This window comes from Bombina bombina, chromosome 9 (assembly GCF_027579735.1).
Source record: "Bombina bombina isolate aBomBom1 chromosome 9, aBomBom1.pri, whole genome shotgun sequence".
Taxonomy (NCBI): Eukaryota; Metazoa; Chordata; class Amphibia; order Anura; family Bombinatoridae; genus Bombina; species Bombina bombina.
The window spans coordinates 283691604-283708730 of NC_069507.1; the positions used below are offsets into that span (position 1 = coordinate 283691604).

The 17127-nt window shown below is 36.5% G+C and overlaps 1 protein-coding gene across 1 annotated transcript in view; it reads left to right on the plus strand.

Annotated features, from left to right (window-relative positions):
- The window catches only part of LOC128640345 (uncharacterized), a 176093-nt gene that overhangs the window by 78848 nt on the left and 80118 nt on the right, over positions 1–17127 (plus strand). The window contains exon 3 of the mRNA XM_053692842.1: positions 3226–3350. Within this exon, the coding sequence (XP_053548817.1) occupies positions 3226–3350 (125 nt within the window). The remainder of the gene's footprint in view (positions 1–3225; positions 3351–17127) is intronic.

Here is a 17127-nt window from a genome sequence, read left to right on the forward strand (position 1 = left end):
ACGTCCGTATGAGACTTGGCAATTTGGAAGTTTGACGCCTGTATCAGGATGTCGTCTAAATAAGGGGCTACTGCTATGCCCCACGGCCTTAGGACCGCCATAAGTGACCCTAGAACCTTTGTAAAGATTCTTGGGGCTGTAGCTAATCCCAAGGGAAGAGCTACAACTGGTAATGCCTGTCTTAAAAGGCAAACCTGAGAAACCGATGATGATCTTTGTGTATCGGAATGTGAAGATAAGCATCCTTTAGATCCACTGTAGTCATATATTGACCCTCCTGGATCAGTGGTAGGATGGTACGAATAGTTTCCATCTTGAACGACGAAACTTTGAGGAATTTGTTTAAGATCTTTAGATCCAAAATTGGTCTGAAGGTTCCCTCTTTTTTGGGAACCACAAACAGATTTGAGTAAAAACCCTGTCCCTGTTCCTCCTTTGGAACTGGATGGATCACTCCCATAACTAGGAGGACTCGTACACAGTGTAAGAATGCCTCTCTCTTTATCTGGTGTGCAGATAATTGTGAAAGGTGAAATCTCCCTTTTGGGGGGGAAGCTTTGAAGTCCAGAAGATATCCCTGGGATATAATTTCCAACGCCCAGGAATCCTGAACATCTCTTGCCCATGCCTGGGCAAAGAGTGAAAGTCTGCCCCCTACTAGATCCGTTCCCGGATAGGGGGCCGTTCCTTCATGCTGTCTTAGAGGCAGCAGCAGGCTTTTTTACCTGCTTACCTTTTTTCCATGTCAGGTTTGGTCTCCAGACCGTCTTGGATTGAGCAAAAGTTCCCTCTTGTTTATTATTAGAGGAAGTTGATGCCGCACCTGCCTTGAAGTTTAGAAAGGCACGAAAATTAGACTGTTTGGCCCTAGATTTGGACCTATCCTGAGGAAAGGCATGACCTTTTCCTCCAGTGATATCAGCAATAATCTCCTTCAACCAGGCCCGAATAGGGTCTGCCCCTTGAAGGGAATGTTAAGTAGCTTAGATTTTGAAGTCACGTCAGCTGACCATGATCTAAGCCATAGCGCTCTGCGCGCCTGTATAGCAAAACCAGAATTCTTAGCCGTTAGTTTAGTCAAATGAACAATGGCATCAGAATAAAAGAATTGGCTAGCTTAAGTGCTCTAAGTTTGCCAAGTATGTCATCCAATGGAGTCGCTACCTGTAAAGCCTCTTCCAGAGACTCAAACCAGTACGCCGCAGCAGCAGTGACAGGGGCAATGCATGCAAGGGGCTGTAGGATAAAACCTTGTTGAATAAATATTTTCTTAAGGTAACCTCTAATTTTTTATCCATTGGATCTAAAAAAAAAAAAAAAAAAAAAGCACAACTGTCCTCGACAGGGATAGTAGTACGCTTTACTAGAGTAGAAACTGCTCCCTCCACCTTAGGGACTGTCTGCCATAAGTCGCATGTGGTGGCGTCTATTGGAAACATTTTTCTAAAAATAGGAGGGGAAGAGAATGGCACACCTGGTCTATCCCATTCCTTATTAATAATTTCTGTAAACCTTTTAGGTATTTGGAAAAACATCAGTACACACCGGCACTGCAAAGTATTTATCCAGTCTACACAATTTCTCTGGCACTGCAATGGTATCACAGTCATTCAGAGCAGCTAAAACCTCCCTAAGCAACACGCGGAGGTGTTCAAGCTTAAATTTAAATGTAGAAATATTAGAATCAGGTATCTTTCCTGAGTCATTAACATCACCCACTGACTGAAGCTCTCTTTCCTCAGCTTCTGCATATTGTGAGGCAGTATCAGACATGGTTCTTAAAGCGTCAGTATGCTCTGCATTTTGTCTCACCCCAGAGCTATCTCACTTACCTCTAAGTTCAGGTAGTCTGGCTAATACCGCTGACAGTGTGTTATCCATGACTGCCGCCATGTCTTGTAAAGTAAACGCTATGGGCGCCCTAGATGTACTTGGCGCCATTTGAGCGTGAGTCCCTTAAGCGGGAGTCAAAGGGTCTGACACGTGGGGAAAGTTAAGACATGTTTATACAGAATAGCAATGAGACTAGCAAGCTTGGAAAACACTTTAAATCAAGTTAACAAGCAAATATAAAAAACGGTACTGTGCCTTTAAGAGAAACAAATTTTGTCAGAATTTAAAAAACAGTGAAAAATGCAGTAAATCAAACGACATTTTTACCGTGTGTATAATAGGCTAACAGAGCCTTGCACCCACTTGCAAATGGATGATTAACCCCTTAGTTCAAAAAACGGATCAAAAAAACGAAATAGACGTTTTTTAACAGTCACAACCAACTGCCACAGCAAGCTGTGGCCCTACCTTCCCCAATAAACGACTTTGGAAAGCCTTTGGGCCCTTTAGAGATGTCCTATAGCATTCAGAGGGCCTTTGAGGGAAGCTGGATGTCACAGTTTGTAATTTTAACTGCACCAACTGTAACTTTTGTACTACAACAGTGGAAATTGTTTCTAGTCAAAATTTAAGCCAGCCATGTGGAAAAAACTAGGCCCCAATAAAGTTTTATCACCAAAGCATATATAAAAACGATTAAACATGCCAGCAAACGTTTTATATTGTAAATATCATAAGGGTATTACCCCTGGGAGTAAGCATGATACCAGTCGTTATTAAATCACTGTATTCAGGCTTAACTTACATTAATCCGGTATCAGCAGCATTTTCTAGTGTTTTCCATCTCTAGAAAAAATTATAACTGCACATACCTGATAGCAGAATAAACTGCACGCCATTCTCTTGCTGAAGTTACCTCATCTGTGTAATCCCCTCAGACATATGTGAGAATAGCAATGAATCTTAGTTACAACCTGCTAAGATCATAGAAACCTCAGGCAGATTCTTCTTCTATTTACTGCCTGAGATAAAATAGCACAACTCCGGTACTATTTAAAAATAAAAAACTTTTGATTGAAGAAAATAAACTAGCTATATTTAACCACTCTCTCCTACAACGTCCTTGCTTGTTGAGAGTTGCAAGAGAATGACTGGGTATGACAGTTAGGGGAGGAGCTATATTACAGCTCTGCTGTGGGTGTCCTCTTGCAACTTCCTGTTGGGAATGAGAATATCCCACAAGTAATGGATGATCCGTGGACTGGATACACCTTACAAGAGAAAGAAAGGCTTAGCTACTGCTTACTTTGGATGAAGTTAGCTTTGCTCCCAAACCTCATAATTGTGAGCAAGTCACCCCTTAATTACTCCTCCATCTCTTTCTTTGCATAGAAATCAAGCCTCTCGTCACGTTGGGTTCTGGCATGCCTTTTTGGTTGATTGTTGGAGCCAGCATCTTCCTACTTGTGGTTGTGGTGTTGTCCATCTGTCTTCTAAGGTCCCATTGCCGCAGAAAGGTATAAATAGTGCTGTATGTTATCATTGTTAGCATTACTGTGAGACTCATGTATCAATGCTCAGAATGTTGTGATGTGTGACCGAAACAGGTCATGTTATAACATGGTAATGCATGAGATACTCCAATGACACTTGTCATTCTATGCAGTGATCTTCATCTTGTCATTTATACATTTGTATATGTTTATATACATATTTATGTATGTGTTTATGTGTATATTCACATATTAACATGTAAATGTAGATGTATATACACATACTAACACATAAATATATATGTATATACACATAGTAACACATAAATATATATGTATATACACATAATAACACATAAATATATATGTATATACACATACTAACACATAAATATATATGTATATACACATAGTAACACATAAATATATATGTATATACACACAGTAACACATAAATATATATGTATATACACATAATACACATAAATATATATGTATATACACACAGTAACACATAAATATATATGTATATACACATAATAACACATAAATATATATGTATATACACATAGTAACACATAAATATATATGTATATACACATAGTAACACATAAATATATATGTATATACACATAGTAACACATAAATATATATGTATATACACATAATACACATAAATATATATGTATATACACACAGTAACACATAAATATATATGTATATACACATAATAACACATAAATATATATGTATATACACATAGTAACACATAAATATATCTGTATATACACACAGTAACACATAAATATATCTGTATATACACATAGTAACACATAAATATATATGTATATACACATACTAACACATAAATATATATGTATATACACATAATAACACATAAATATATATGTATATACACATAGTAACACATAAATATATATGTATATACACACAGTAACACATAAATATATATGTATATACACATAGTAACACATAAATATATATGTATATACACATAATAACACATAAATATATATGTATATACACATAGTAACACATAAATATATATGTATATACACATAATAACACATAAATATATATGTATATACACATAATAACACATAAATATATATGTATATAGACATAGTAACACATAAATATATATATATGTATATACACATACTAACACATAAATATATATGTATATACACATACTAACACATAAATATATATGTATATACACATAGTAACACATAAATATATATGTATATACACATAGTAACACATAAATATATATGTATATACACATAATAACACATAAATATATATGTATATACACATAGTAACACATAAATATATCTGTATATACACATAATAACACATAAATATATATGTATATACACATAGTAACACATACATATATATATATATATGTATATACACATAGTAACACATACATATATATGTATATACACATAGTAACACATAAATATATATGTATATACACATAATAACACATAAATATATATGTATATAGACATAGTAACACATAAATATATATGTATATACACATAGTAACACATAAATATATATGTATATACACATAATAACACATAAATATATATGTATATACACATAATAACACATAAATATATATGTATATACACATAGTAACACATAAATATATATGTATATACACATAGTAACACATAAATATATATGTATATACACATAGTAACACATAAATATATATGTATATACACATAATAACACATAAATATATATGTATATAGACATAGTAACACATAAATATATATGTATATACACATAGTAACACATAAATATATATGTATATACACATAATAACATAAATATATATGTATATACACATAATAACACATAAATATATATGTATATACACATAGTAACACATAAATATATATGTATATACACACAGTAACACATAAATATATATGTATATACACATACTAACACCTAAATATATATGTATATACACATAGTAACACATAAATATATATGTATATACACATAGTCACACATAAATATATATATATATACACATAATAACACATAAATATATATGTATATAGACATAGTAACACATAAATATATATGTATATACACATAGTAACACATAAATATATATGTATATACACATAATAACACATAAATATATATGTATATACACATAGTAACACATAAATATATATGTATATACACACAGTAACACATAAATATATATGTATATACACATAATAACACATAAATATATATGTATATACACATAGTAACACATAAATATATATGTATATACACATAGTAACACATAAATATATATGTATATACACATAGTAACACATAAATATATATGTATATACACATAATACACATAAATATATATGTATATACACACAGTAACACATAAATATATATGTATATACACATAATAACACATAAATATATATGTATATACACATAGTAACACATAAATATATCTGTATATACACACAGTAACACATAAATATATCTGTATATACACATAGTAACACATAAATATATATGTATATACACATACTAACACATAAATATATATGTATATACACATAGTAACACATAAATATATATGTATATACACACAGTAACACATAAATATATATGTATATACACATAGTAACACATAAATATATATGTATATACACATAATAACACATAAATATATATGTATATACACATAGTAACACATAAATATATATGTATATACACATAATAACACATAAATATATATGTATATACACATAATAACACATAAATATATATGTATATAGACATAGTAACACATAAATATATATATATGTATATACACATACTAACACATAAATATATATGTATATACACATACTAACACATAAATATATATGTATATACACATAGTAACACATAAATATATATGTATATACACATAGTAACACATAAATATATATGTATATACACATAATAACACATAAATATATATGTATATACACATAGTAACACATAAATATATCTGTATATACACATAATAACACATAAATATATATGTATATACACATAGTAACACATACATATATATATATATATGTATATACACATAGTAACACATACATATATATGTATATACACATAGTAACACATAAATATATATGTATATACACATAATAACACATAAATATATATGTATATACACATAGTAACACATAAATATATATGTATATACACATAGTAACACATAAATATATATGTATATACACATAGTAACACATAAATATATATGTATATACACATAGTAACACATAAATATATATGTATATACACATAGTAACACATAAATATATATGTATATACACATAGTAACACATAAATATATCTGTATATACACATAATAACACATAAATATATATGTATATACACATAGTAACACATAAATATATATGTATATACACATAGTAACACATAAATATATATGTATATACACATAGTAACACATAAATATATATGTATATACACATAATAACACATAAATATATATGTATATACACATAGTAACACATAAATATATATGTATATACACATAGTAACACATAAATATATATGTATATACACATAGTAACACATAAATATATATGTATATACACATAATAACACATAAATATATATGTATATAGACATAGTAACACATAAATATATATGTATATACACATAGTAACACATAAATATATATGTATATACACATAATAACACATAAATATATATGTATATACACATAATAACATAAATATATATGTATATACACATAATAACACATAAATATATATGTATATACACATAGTAACACATAAATATATATGTATATACACACAGTAACACATAAATATATATGTATATACACATACTAACACCTAAATATATATGTATATACACATAGTAACACATAAATATATATGTATATACACATAGTCACACATAAATATATATATATATACACATAATAACACATAAATATATATGTATATAGACATAGTAACACATAAATATATATGTATATACACATAGTAACACATAAATATATATGTATATACACATAATAACACATAAATATATATGTATATACACATAATAACACATAAATATATATGTATATACGCATAATAACATAAATATATATGTATATACACATAATAACACATAAATATATATGTATATACACATAGTAACACATAAATATATATGTATATACACATAGTAACACATAAATATATATGTATATACACATAGTAACACATAAATATATATGTATATACACATACTAACACAAATATAAATGTATATACACATAATAACACTGTTTGTGTTTGTGCGTGTATGACTGTTTCTGTCTAAGTGTGTGTGTGTGCGCGTCTGTATATTTAGTCACAGACGCGCACACACACACAAACACCCATAGAAACAATCAGACAAAGACACATACTCACACAGACATTCAAAGACACACACACACACTCATACAAACACCCAGACAAACACAAAGACTCACACAAACACACACAAACCCAGACACACACAAAAAATATTTTTATATATATATTTATTTTATTTAATTGAGGTGAAGAAACAAAACAAAACAGAGCAGGCAACATACAGACAATTGTCCTCAAATATGATGCACATACACATACCACAGCAGAGAGTAACAGATAACAGGATGTAGGATAAATACAGGTTTACATTTAAATATCCCACTATTGTTACATTGACACAAAAATCCGCAACATTCGCAATGGATTATTTTAAATTTAGGTTACTCAGGACTTTGGTGTTTTATGCAATATTTTTTAATTGTGTTTTTATTGAATAGTATATAAATTGTATCTATTATTAGCAAATTGTATTATTTATTGCTTTATATATGTACATACAGGGTACTTGTGTATTGACCAGTACAATTTAATATTTCCCATATATATAGATATATATATATATATATATATATATATATATATATATATATATATATATATATATAAAAGAACAAAAACAGAAACAATCACACAAACACCCACAGAAACAATCACACAAAGACACACTCACACAAACACCCACAGAAACAATCACACAAAGACTTACAAACACCTACAGAAACAATCACACAAAGACACACACACACAAACACCAACAGAAACAATCACACAAAGATACACACTCACACAAACACCCACAGAAACAATCACACAAAGACACACACACAGAAAAAAATCACACAAAGACACACATACAAACACCTACAGAAACAATCACACAAACACAGAAACAATCACACAAACACCCACAGAAAAAAATCACACAAACACACACACACAAACACCCACAGAAACAATCACACAAAGATACACACTCACACAAACACCCACAGAAACAATCACACAAAGACACACACACAAACACCCACAGAAACAATCACACAAAGACACACACACACAAACACCCAAAGAAACAATCACACAAAGACACACACACAAACACCCACAGAAACAATCACACAAAGACACACACACACAAACACCCACAGATACAATCACACAAAGACACACACATACAAACATCCACAGAAACAATCACACAAAGACTCACTCACACAAACACCCACAGAAACAATCACACAAAGACACATGCACAAACACCCACAGAAACAATCACACAAAGACACACACACAAACACCCACAGAAACAATCACACAAAGACACACACACACAAACACCCAAAGAAACAATCACACAAAGACACACACACAAACACCCACAGAAACAATCACACAAAGACACACACACACATACAAACACCCACAGAAACAATCACACAAACACACACACAAACACACACAGAAACAATCACACAAAGACACACACTTACACAAACACACACACATACAAACACCCACAGAAACAATCACACAAAGACACACTCACACAAAAACCCACAGAAACAATCACACAAAGACACCCACACAAACACCCACAGAAACAATCACACAAAGACACACACAGAAAAAAATCACACAAAGACACACATACAAACACCTAAAGAAACAATCACACAAACACAGAAACAATCACACAAAGACACACACTCACACAAACACCCACAGAAACAATCACACAAACACACACAAACACACACAGAAACAATCACACAAAGACACCCACACACAGACACCCACAGATACAATCACACAAAGACACACACACATACAAACACCCACAGAAACAATCACACAAAGACACACTCACACAAACACCCACAGAAACAATCACACAAAGACACACACACAAACACCCACAGAAACAATCACACAAAGACACACACACATACAAACACCCACAGAAACAATCACACAAACACACACACAAACACCCACATAAACAATCACACAAAGACACACACTTACACAAACACCCAGAGATATAATCACACAAAGACACACATATACAAACAACCACAGAAACAATCACACAAAGACACACTCACACAAACACCCACAGAAACAATCACACAAAGACACCCACACAAACACCCACAGAAACAATCACACAAAGACACAAACACACACACAAACACCCAAAGAAACAATCACACAAAGACACACACACAAATACCCACAGAATCAATCACACAAACAGACACACAAACACCCACATAAACAATCACACAAAGACACACACACAAACACCCACAGAAACAATCACACAAAGACACACACTCACACAAACACCCACAGATACAATCACACAAAGACACACCCATAGAAACAATCACACAAAGACACACTCACACAAACACCCACAGAAACAATCTCACAAAGACACACACACAAACACCCACAGAAACAATCACACAAAGACACACACACATACAATCACACAAACACACACACAAACACCCACATAAACAATCACACAAAGACACACACTTACACAAACACCCAGAGATATAATCACACAAAGACACACACATACAAACACCCACAGAAACAATCACACAAAGACACACACACACACAAACACCTACAGAAACAATCACACAAAGACACACACACACAATCACCCAAAGAAACAATCACACAAAAACACACACACAAATACCCACAGAAACAATCACACAAACACACACACAAACACCCACATAAACAATCACACAAAGACACACACACAAACACCCACAGAAACAATCACACAAAGACACACACTCACACAAACACCCACAGATACAATCACACAAAGACACACCCATAGAAACAATCACACAAAGACACACACACACAAACACCCACAGAAACAATCACACAAAGACACACACTCACACAAACACCCACAGAAACAATCACACAAAGACACACACAAACACCCACAGAAACAATCAGACAAAGACACATACTCACACAAACACCCACAGAAACAATCACACAAAGACACACACACATACAAACACCCACAGAAACAATCACACACACACACAAACACCCACAGAAACAATCACACAAAGACACACACTTACACAAACACCCAGAGATATAATCACGCAAAGACACACACATACAAACACCCACAGAAACAATCACACAAAGACACACTCACACAAACACCCACAGAAACAATCACACAAAGACACACATACAAACACCCACAGAAACAATCACACAAAGACACACTCACACAAACACCCACAGAAACAATCACACAAAGACACACACACAAACACCCACAGAAACAATCACACAAAGACACACACACATACAAACACCCACAGAAACAATCACACAAACACACACACAAACACCCACATAAACAATCACACAAAGACACACACTTACACAAACACCCAGAGATATAATCACACAAAGACACACATATACAAACACCCACAGAAACAATCACACAAAGACACACTCACACAAACACCCACAGAAACAATCACACAAAGACACCCACACAAACACCCACAGAAACAATCACACAAAGACACAAACACACACACAAACACCCAAAGAAACAATCACACAAAGACACACACACAAATACCCACAGAAACAATCACACAAACAGACACACAAACACCCACATAAACAATCACACAAAGACACACACACAAACACCCACAGAAACAATCACACAAAGACACACACTCACACAAACACCCACAGATACAATCACACAAAGACACACCCATAGAAACAATCACACAAAGACACACTCACACAAACACCCACAGAAACAATCTCACAAAGACACACACACAAACACCCACAGAAACAATCACACAAAGACACACACACACATACAATCACACAAACACACACACAAACACCCACATAAACAATCACACAAAGACACACACTTACACAAACACCCAGAGATATAATCACACAAAGACACACACATACAAACACCCACAGAAACAATCACACAAAGACACACACACACAAACACCTACAGAAACAATCACACAAAGACACACACACACAATCACCCAAAGAAACAATCACACAAAAACACACACACAAATACCCACAGAAACAATCACACAAACACACACACAAACACCCACATAAACAATCACACAAAGACACACACACAAACACCCACAGAAACAATCACACAAAGACACACACTCACACAAACACCCACAGATACAATCACACAAAGACACACCCATAGAAACAATCACACAAAGACACCCACACACAAACACCCACAGAAACAATCACACAAAGACACACACTCACACAAACACCCACAGAAACAATCACACAAAGACACACACAAACACCCACAGAAACAATCAGACAAAGACACATACTCACACAAACACCCACAGAAACAATCACACAAAGACACACACACATACAAACACCCACAGAAACAATCACACACACACACAAACACCCACAGAAACAATCACACAAAGACACACACTTACACAAACACCCACAGAAACAATCACACAAAGACACACACTCACACAAACACCCACAGAAACAATCACACAAAGACACACTCACACAAACACCCACAGAAACAATCACACAAAGACACACACACAAACACCCACAGAAACAATCACACAAATACACGCACACAAACAACCAAAGAAACAATCACACAAAGACACACACACAAATACCCACAGAAACAATCACACAAACACCCACATAAACAATCACAAAAAGACACACACACAAACGCCCACAGAAACAATCACACAAAGACACACACTCACACAACCACCCACAGATACAATCACACAAAGACACACCCATAGAAACAATCACACAAAGACACACACAAACACCCACAGAAACAATCACACAAAGACACACACTCACACAAACACCCACAGAAACAATCACACAAAGACACACACAAACACCCACAGAAACAATCAGACAAAGACACATACTCACACAAACACCCACAGAAACAATCACACAAAGACACACAAACACCCAGACATTCAAAGACACACACACACTCACACAAACACCCAGACAAACACAAAGACTCACACAAACACACACAAACCCAGACACACACAAAAAATATTTTTATATATATATTTATTTTATTTAATTGAGGTGAAGAAACAAAACAAAACAGAGCAGGCAACATATAGACAATTGTCCTCAAATATGATGCACATACACATACCACAGCAGAGAGTAACAGATAACAGGATGTAGGATAAATACAGGTTTACATTTAAATATCCCACTATTGTTACATTGACACAAAAATCTGCAACATTCGCAATGGATTATTTTAAATTTAGGTTACTCAGGACTTTGGTGTTTTATGCAATCTTTTTTAATTGTGTTTTTATGGAATAGTATATAAATTGTATCTATTATTAGCAAATTGTATTATTTATTGCTTTATATATGTGCATACAGGGTACTTGTGTATTGACCAGTACAATTTAATATTTCCCATATATATATATGAAAGAACAAAGAGTTGTGAGTTTGGCGCAGAGAAGAGCCCAAAGAAAGCTAAAGTTAACTAGTATGCTGCCCCAATCTATCTATCAGAGTCGGAGTACCCCAATATATTCCTGCTGTGATATAGAATAAAAATGTGAAAGAAAGAGAGAGGGGTGCATTAAACTGTCCACACTTAAATATAGTGTATACTTAAAGGGCCATAATACCCAAATGTTTAAACACTTGAAAGTGATGCAGTATAGCTATAAAAAGCTGACTAGAAAATATCTCCTAAACATCTCTATGTAAAAAAGAAAGATATTTTACCTCAAAAGTTCCTCAGTAGCCACATCCCATTGTAAAGGATTTCTAAGCAGCATTTTAGTGTGTCTGTCCTGGGACAGCTTAGGGGATGAGCCTCGTGAACTCTCATATTATTTCACCAATCAGGTAAAGGAAGCTTACTATGAAATCTCATGAGAGTTAAGTCAAATCTCATGAGATCACAGTAAGAGTTCATGACCTCAGCACTGCTGATGCTGATTGGCTGCTGTTCATTTCTTCATTATTATTTTTTTTTACCTGCAGCTGGGATCAGCTGAGTATAGATTTTTACACAGAACTTACTCTGCTGAGCTGAGGAGATTGTGAGGTAAAATATCTTCCTTTTTTACATAGAGATGCTCAGGTGATATTTTCCTGTCAGCTTTTTACAGTTATACTGCATCAGTTTCAAGTGATTTAGCAAATGAGTATTATGTCCCTTTAATATTATTAAAGATAAATGTTTAAATGAAAAGCAACAGTAATAGTAAAAACAACAATGATAAATAGAAACAACAGTAAATTCTGTAGTTATCTAAAATCCAGTCTCTCAGAATTATCCCATTTAGCCAAAATATTTAGAATAGCAAAAGTTTGAATAAATTTTAAAAGCAAAACTTTGAATGTCAGTAATAGTTATAGTTTATCAATTGACAAGTAAAATGGCCCATACATACAGTATAGACAATAAAGTGTAATCAGAAAGGCAATATCGATGCACTTGAATTGATGATGTTATCAAAAGATAGCCATATAAATGATTAGCAGTCAATATAGTTGAAGTTAGTTAGCAAAAGTCCATGAAATGCAGATCACATATGAATATTAGGATGCACTGAATATTCCACAGGACCTGAAAAAGAGATAAGCTACTTCCTCCCAAGCCCCACTGCCCAGCTCTGTGTGCCCTCCCAGGTCTCCATGCCAATCTCCAGGTGCTCTCCCAAGTTCCCATGCCAAGCTCTAGGCGCCATCCCAAGTCCCCATGCCCAGCTCCAGGGGCCTTCCCAAGTCCCCCATGCCCAGCTCCAGGGGCCTTCCCAAGTCCCCATGCCCAGCTCCAGGTGCTTTCCCAAGTCCCCATGCCCAGCTCCAGGTGCTTTCCCAAGTCCCCATGCCCAGCTCCGGGTGCCCTCCCAAGTCCCCAATGCCCAGCTCCAGGTGCCTTCCAAAGACCCCATGCCCAGCTCCAGGTGCCTTCCCAGGTCCCCATGCCCAGTTTCAGGGACCTGCCCAAGTCCCCATGCCCAGCTCCAGGGACCTTCCTAAGTCCCCATGCCCAGCTCAAGGTACCCTCCCAAGCCCCAATGCCAAGCTCCAGGTGCCTTCCCAAGTCCCCATGCTCAGCTCCAGGTGCCTTCCCAAGTCCCCATGCCCAGCTCCAGGTGTCTTCCCAAGTTCCCATGCCCAGCTCCAGGTGCCTTCCCAGGTTCCCATGCCAAGTGCCAGGTGCTTTCCCAAGTCCCCATGCCCAGCTCCAGGTGCCTTCCCAAGTCCCCATGCCCAGCTCCAGGTGTCTTCCCAAGTTCCCATGACCAGCTCCAGGTGCCTTCCCAAGTTCCCATGCCAAGTGCCAGGTGCTTTCCCAAGTCCCCATGCCCAGCTCCAGGTGCCCTCCCAAGCCCCAATGCCAAGCTTCAGGTGCCTTCCCAAGTCTCCATGCCCAGTTCCAGGTGCCTTCCCAAGTTTCCATGCCCATCTCCAGGTGCCCTCCCAAGTTCCCATGCCAAGCTCCAGGTGCCCTCCCAAGTTCCCATGCCCAGCTCCAGGTGCCTTCCCAAGTTTCCATGCCAAGCTCCAGGTAACTTCCCAAGTCCCAATGCCAAGCTCCAGGTGCCCTCCCAAGACCCCATTCCCAGTTCCAGGTGCCTTCCCAAGTTTCCATGCCCATCTCCAGGTGCCCTCCCAAGTTCCCATGCCAAGCTCCAGGTGCCCTCCCAAGTTCCCATGCCCAGCTCCAGGTGCCTTCCCAAGTTTCCATGCCAAGCTCCAGGTAACTTCCCAAGTCCCAATGCCAAGCTCCAGGTGCCCTCCCAAGACCCCATTCCCAGCTCCAGGTGCCTTCCTAAGTTCCCATGCTCAGCTCCGGGAGACCTCCCAAGTCCCCGTGCCCAGCTCCAGGTGCCTTCCCAAGTTCCCATGCCCAGCTCCAGATGCCCTCCCAAGACCCCTTGCCCAGCTCTGGGTGCCTTCCAAACAGTGGCGTCACTAGGGGGGGTGGGGGTGCGGGCCACACCCAGGTGACACCCTCTAGGGTTAAATTCAAGGAAATACAATGTAGAGATGCATATATTTTTTTATTAGCGGAGCCAGCATTTGTGAACATTAGTGGGACTGGGGAAGTTGTAGACACTTAATTTTTATGCCCCTTGAGCCAGCGCTGCAATTTCCACAAATAGTTTTCCTGGCTGTTTTTGCTTGTTTGTACTTTGCTCCTCCCCTGCCCAATTTTACTATGAATGTTGTGTGCATTCTGTGGGGCTTGCAAAATTTGCGCTACTAGCCTAAATCTGCCTGCCTATCTGTGCTCAGTGACGTGTGGAGCAGTGGAGTCACTCACTGCTGTGCTGTCTCTCTAAACGGGAACCGGGAAATCGTGAGGGGGATGCCTGGCACCTGACCGCATGACTGTCTGACACTGTCTCTAAAGTGAATGAGCCATTTATGATGCCCACCAGACCGGTACGGTTATGGTACACTAAGTGCACACTGAAGAGGTAGGAGGGGAGGGCGGGCGTGGTTCTGGGGGTGGGCAGAGTGCAGAGGTGATTGGCCATAAGAAGCGGTAGGCAGAATTTTCATAGTTTGCGCGCCTAAACCTTTTCTTTAGTGAATTATTTTTAGAGTGCTCTGTTTATCTTTCATTTGATGCACGGCTGAGCCAGGGAGAAGCTCTAGGCATGAGCTTTATAAATAATGCAGTGCAGTTTACATATATTGTATGTGTGTGTGTGTGTCTGAGTATTTTTGTGTGTGTGTCAGAGTGTTTTTGTGTGTGTGTCTGAGTGTTTCTGTGTGTGTGTCTGAGTGTTTCTGTGTGTGTGCCTGAGTGTTTGTGTGTGTGTGCCTGAGTGTTTTTATGTGTGTGCCTGAGTGTTTTTGTGTGTGTATCTGTGTGTTTTTAAGCGTGTCTGAGTGTTTCTGAGTGTTTGTATGTGTGTGTGCCTGTGTTTTTGTGTTTGTGTGTGTCTGCTTTCTGGAGGGAGGGGGGTGACACCAACCCTAGTGATGCCACTGCTTCCCAAGACCCCATACCCAGCTCCAGGGGACTTCCCAAGTCCCCATGCCCAGCTCCAGGTGCCCGCCCAGCTCCCGGTGCCTTCCCAAGTTCCCATGCCCAGCTCCAGTTGCCCTCCCAAGACTCCTTGCCCAGCTCCAGGTGCTTTCCCAAGTCCCCATGCCCAGCTCCAGGGCCTTCCCAAGTCCCCATGCCCAGCTCCAGGTGCATT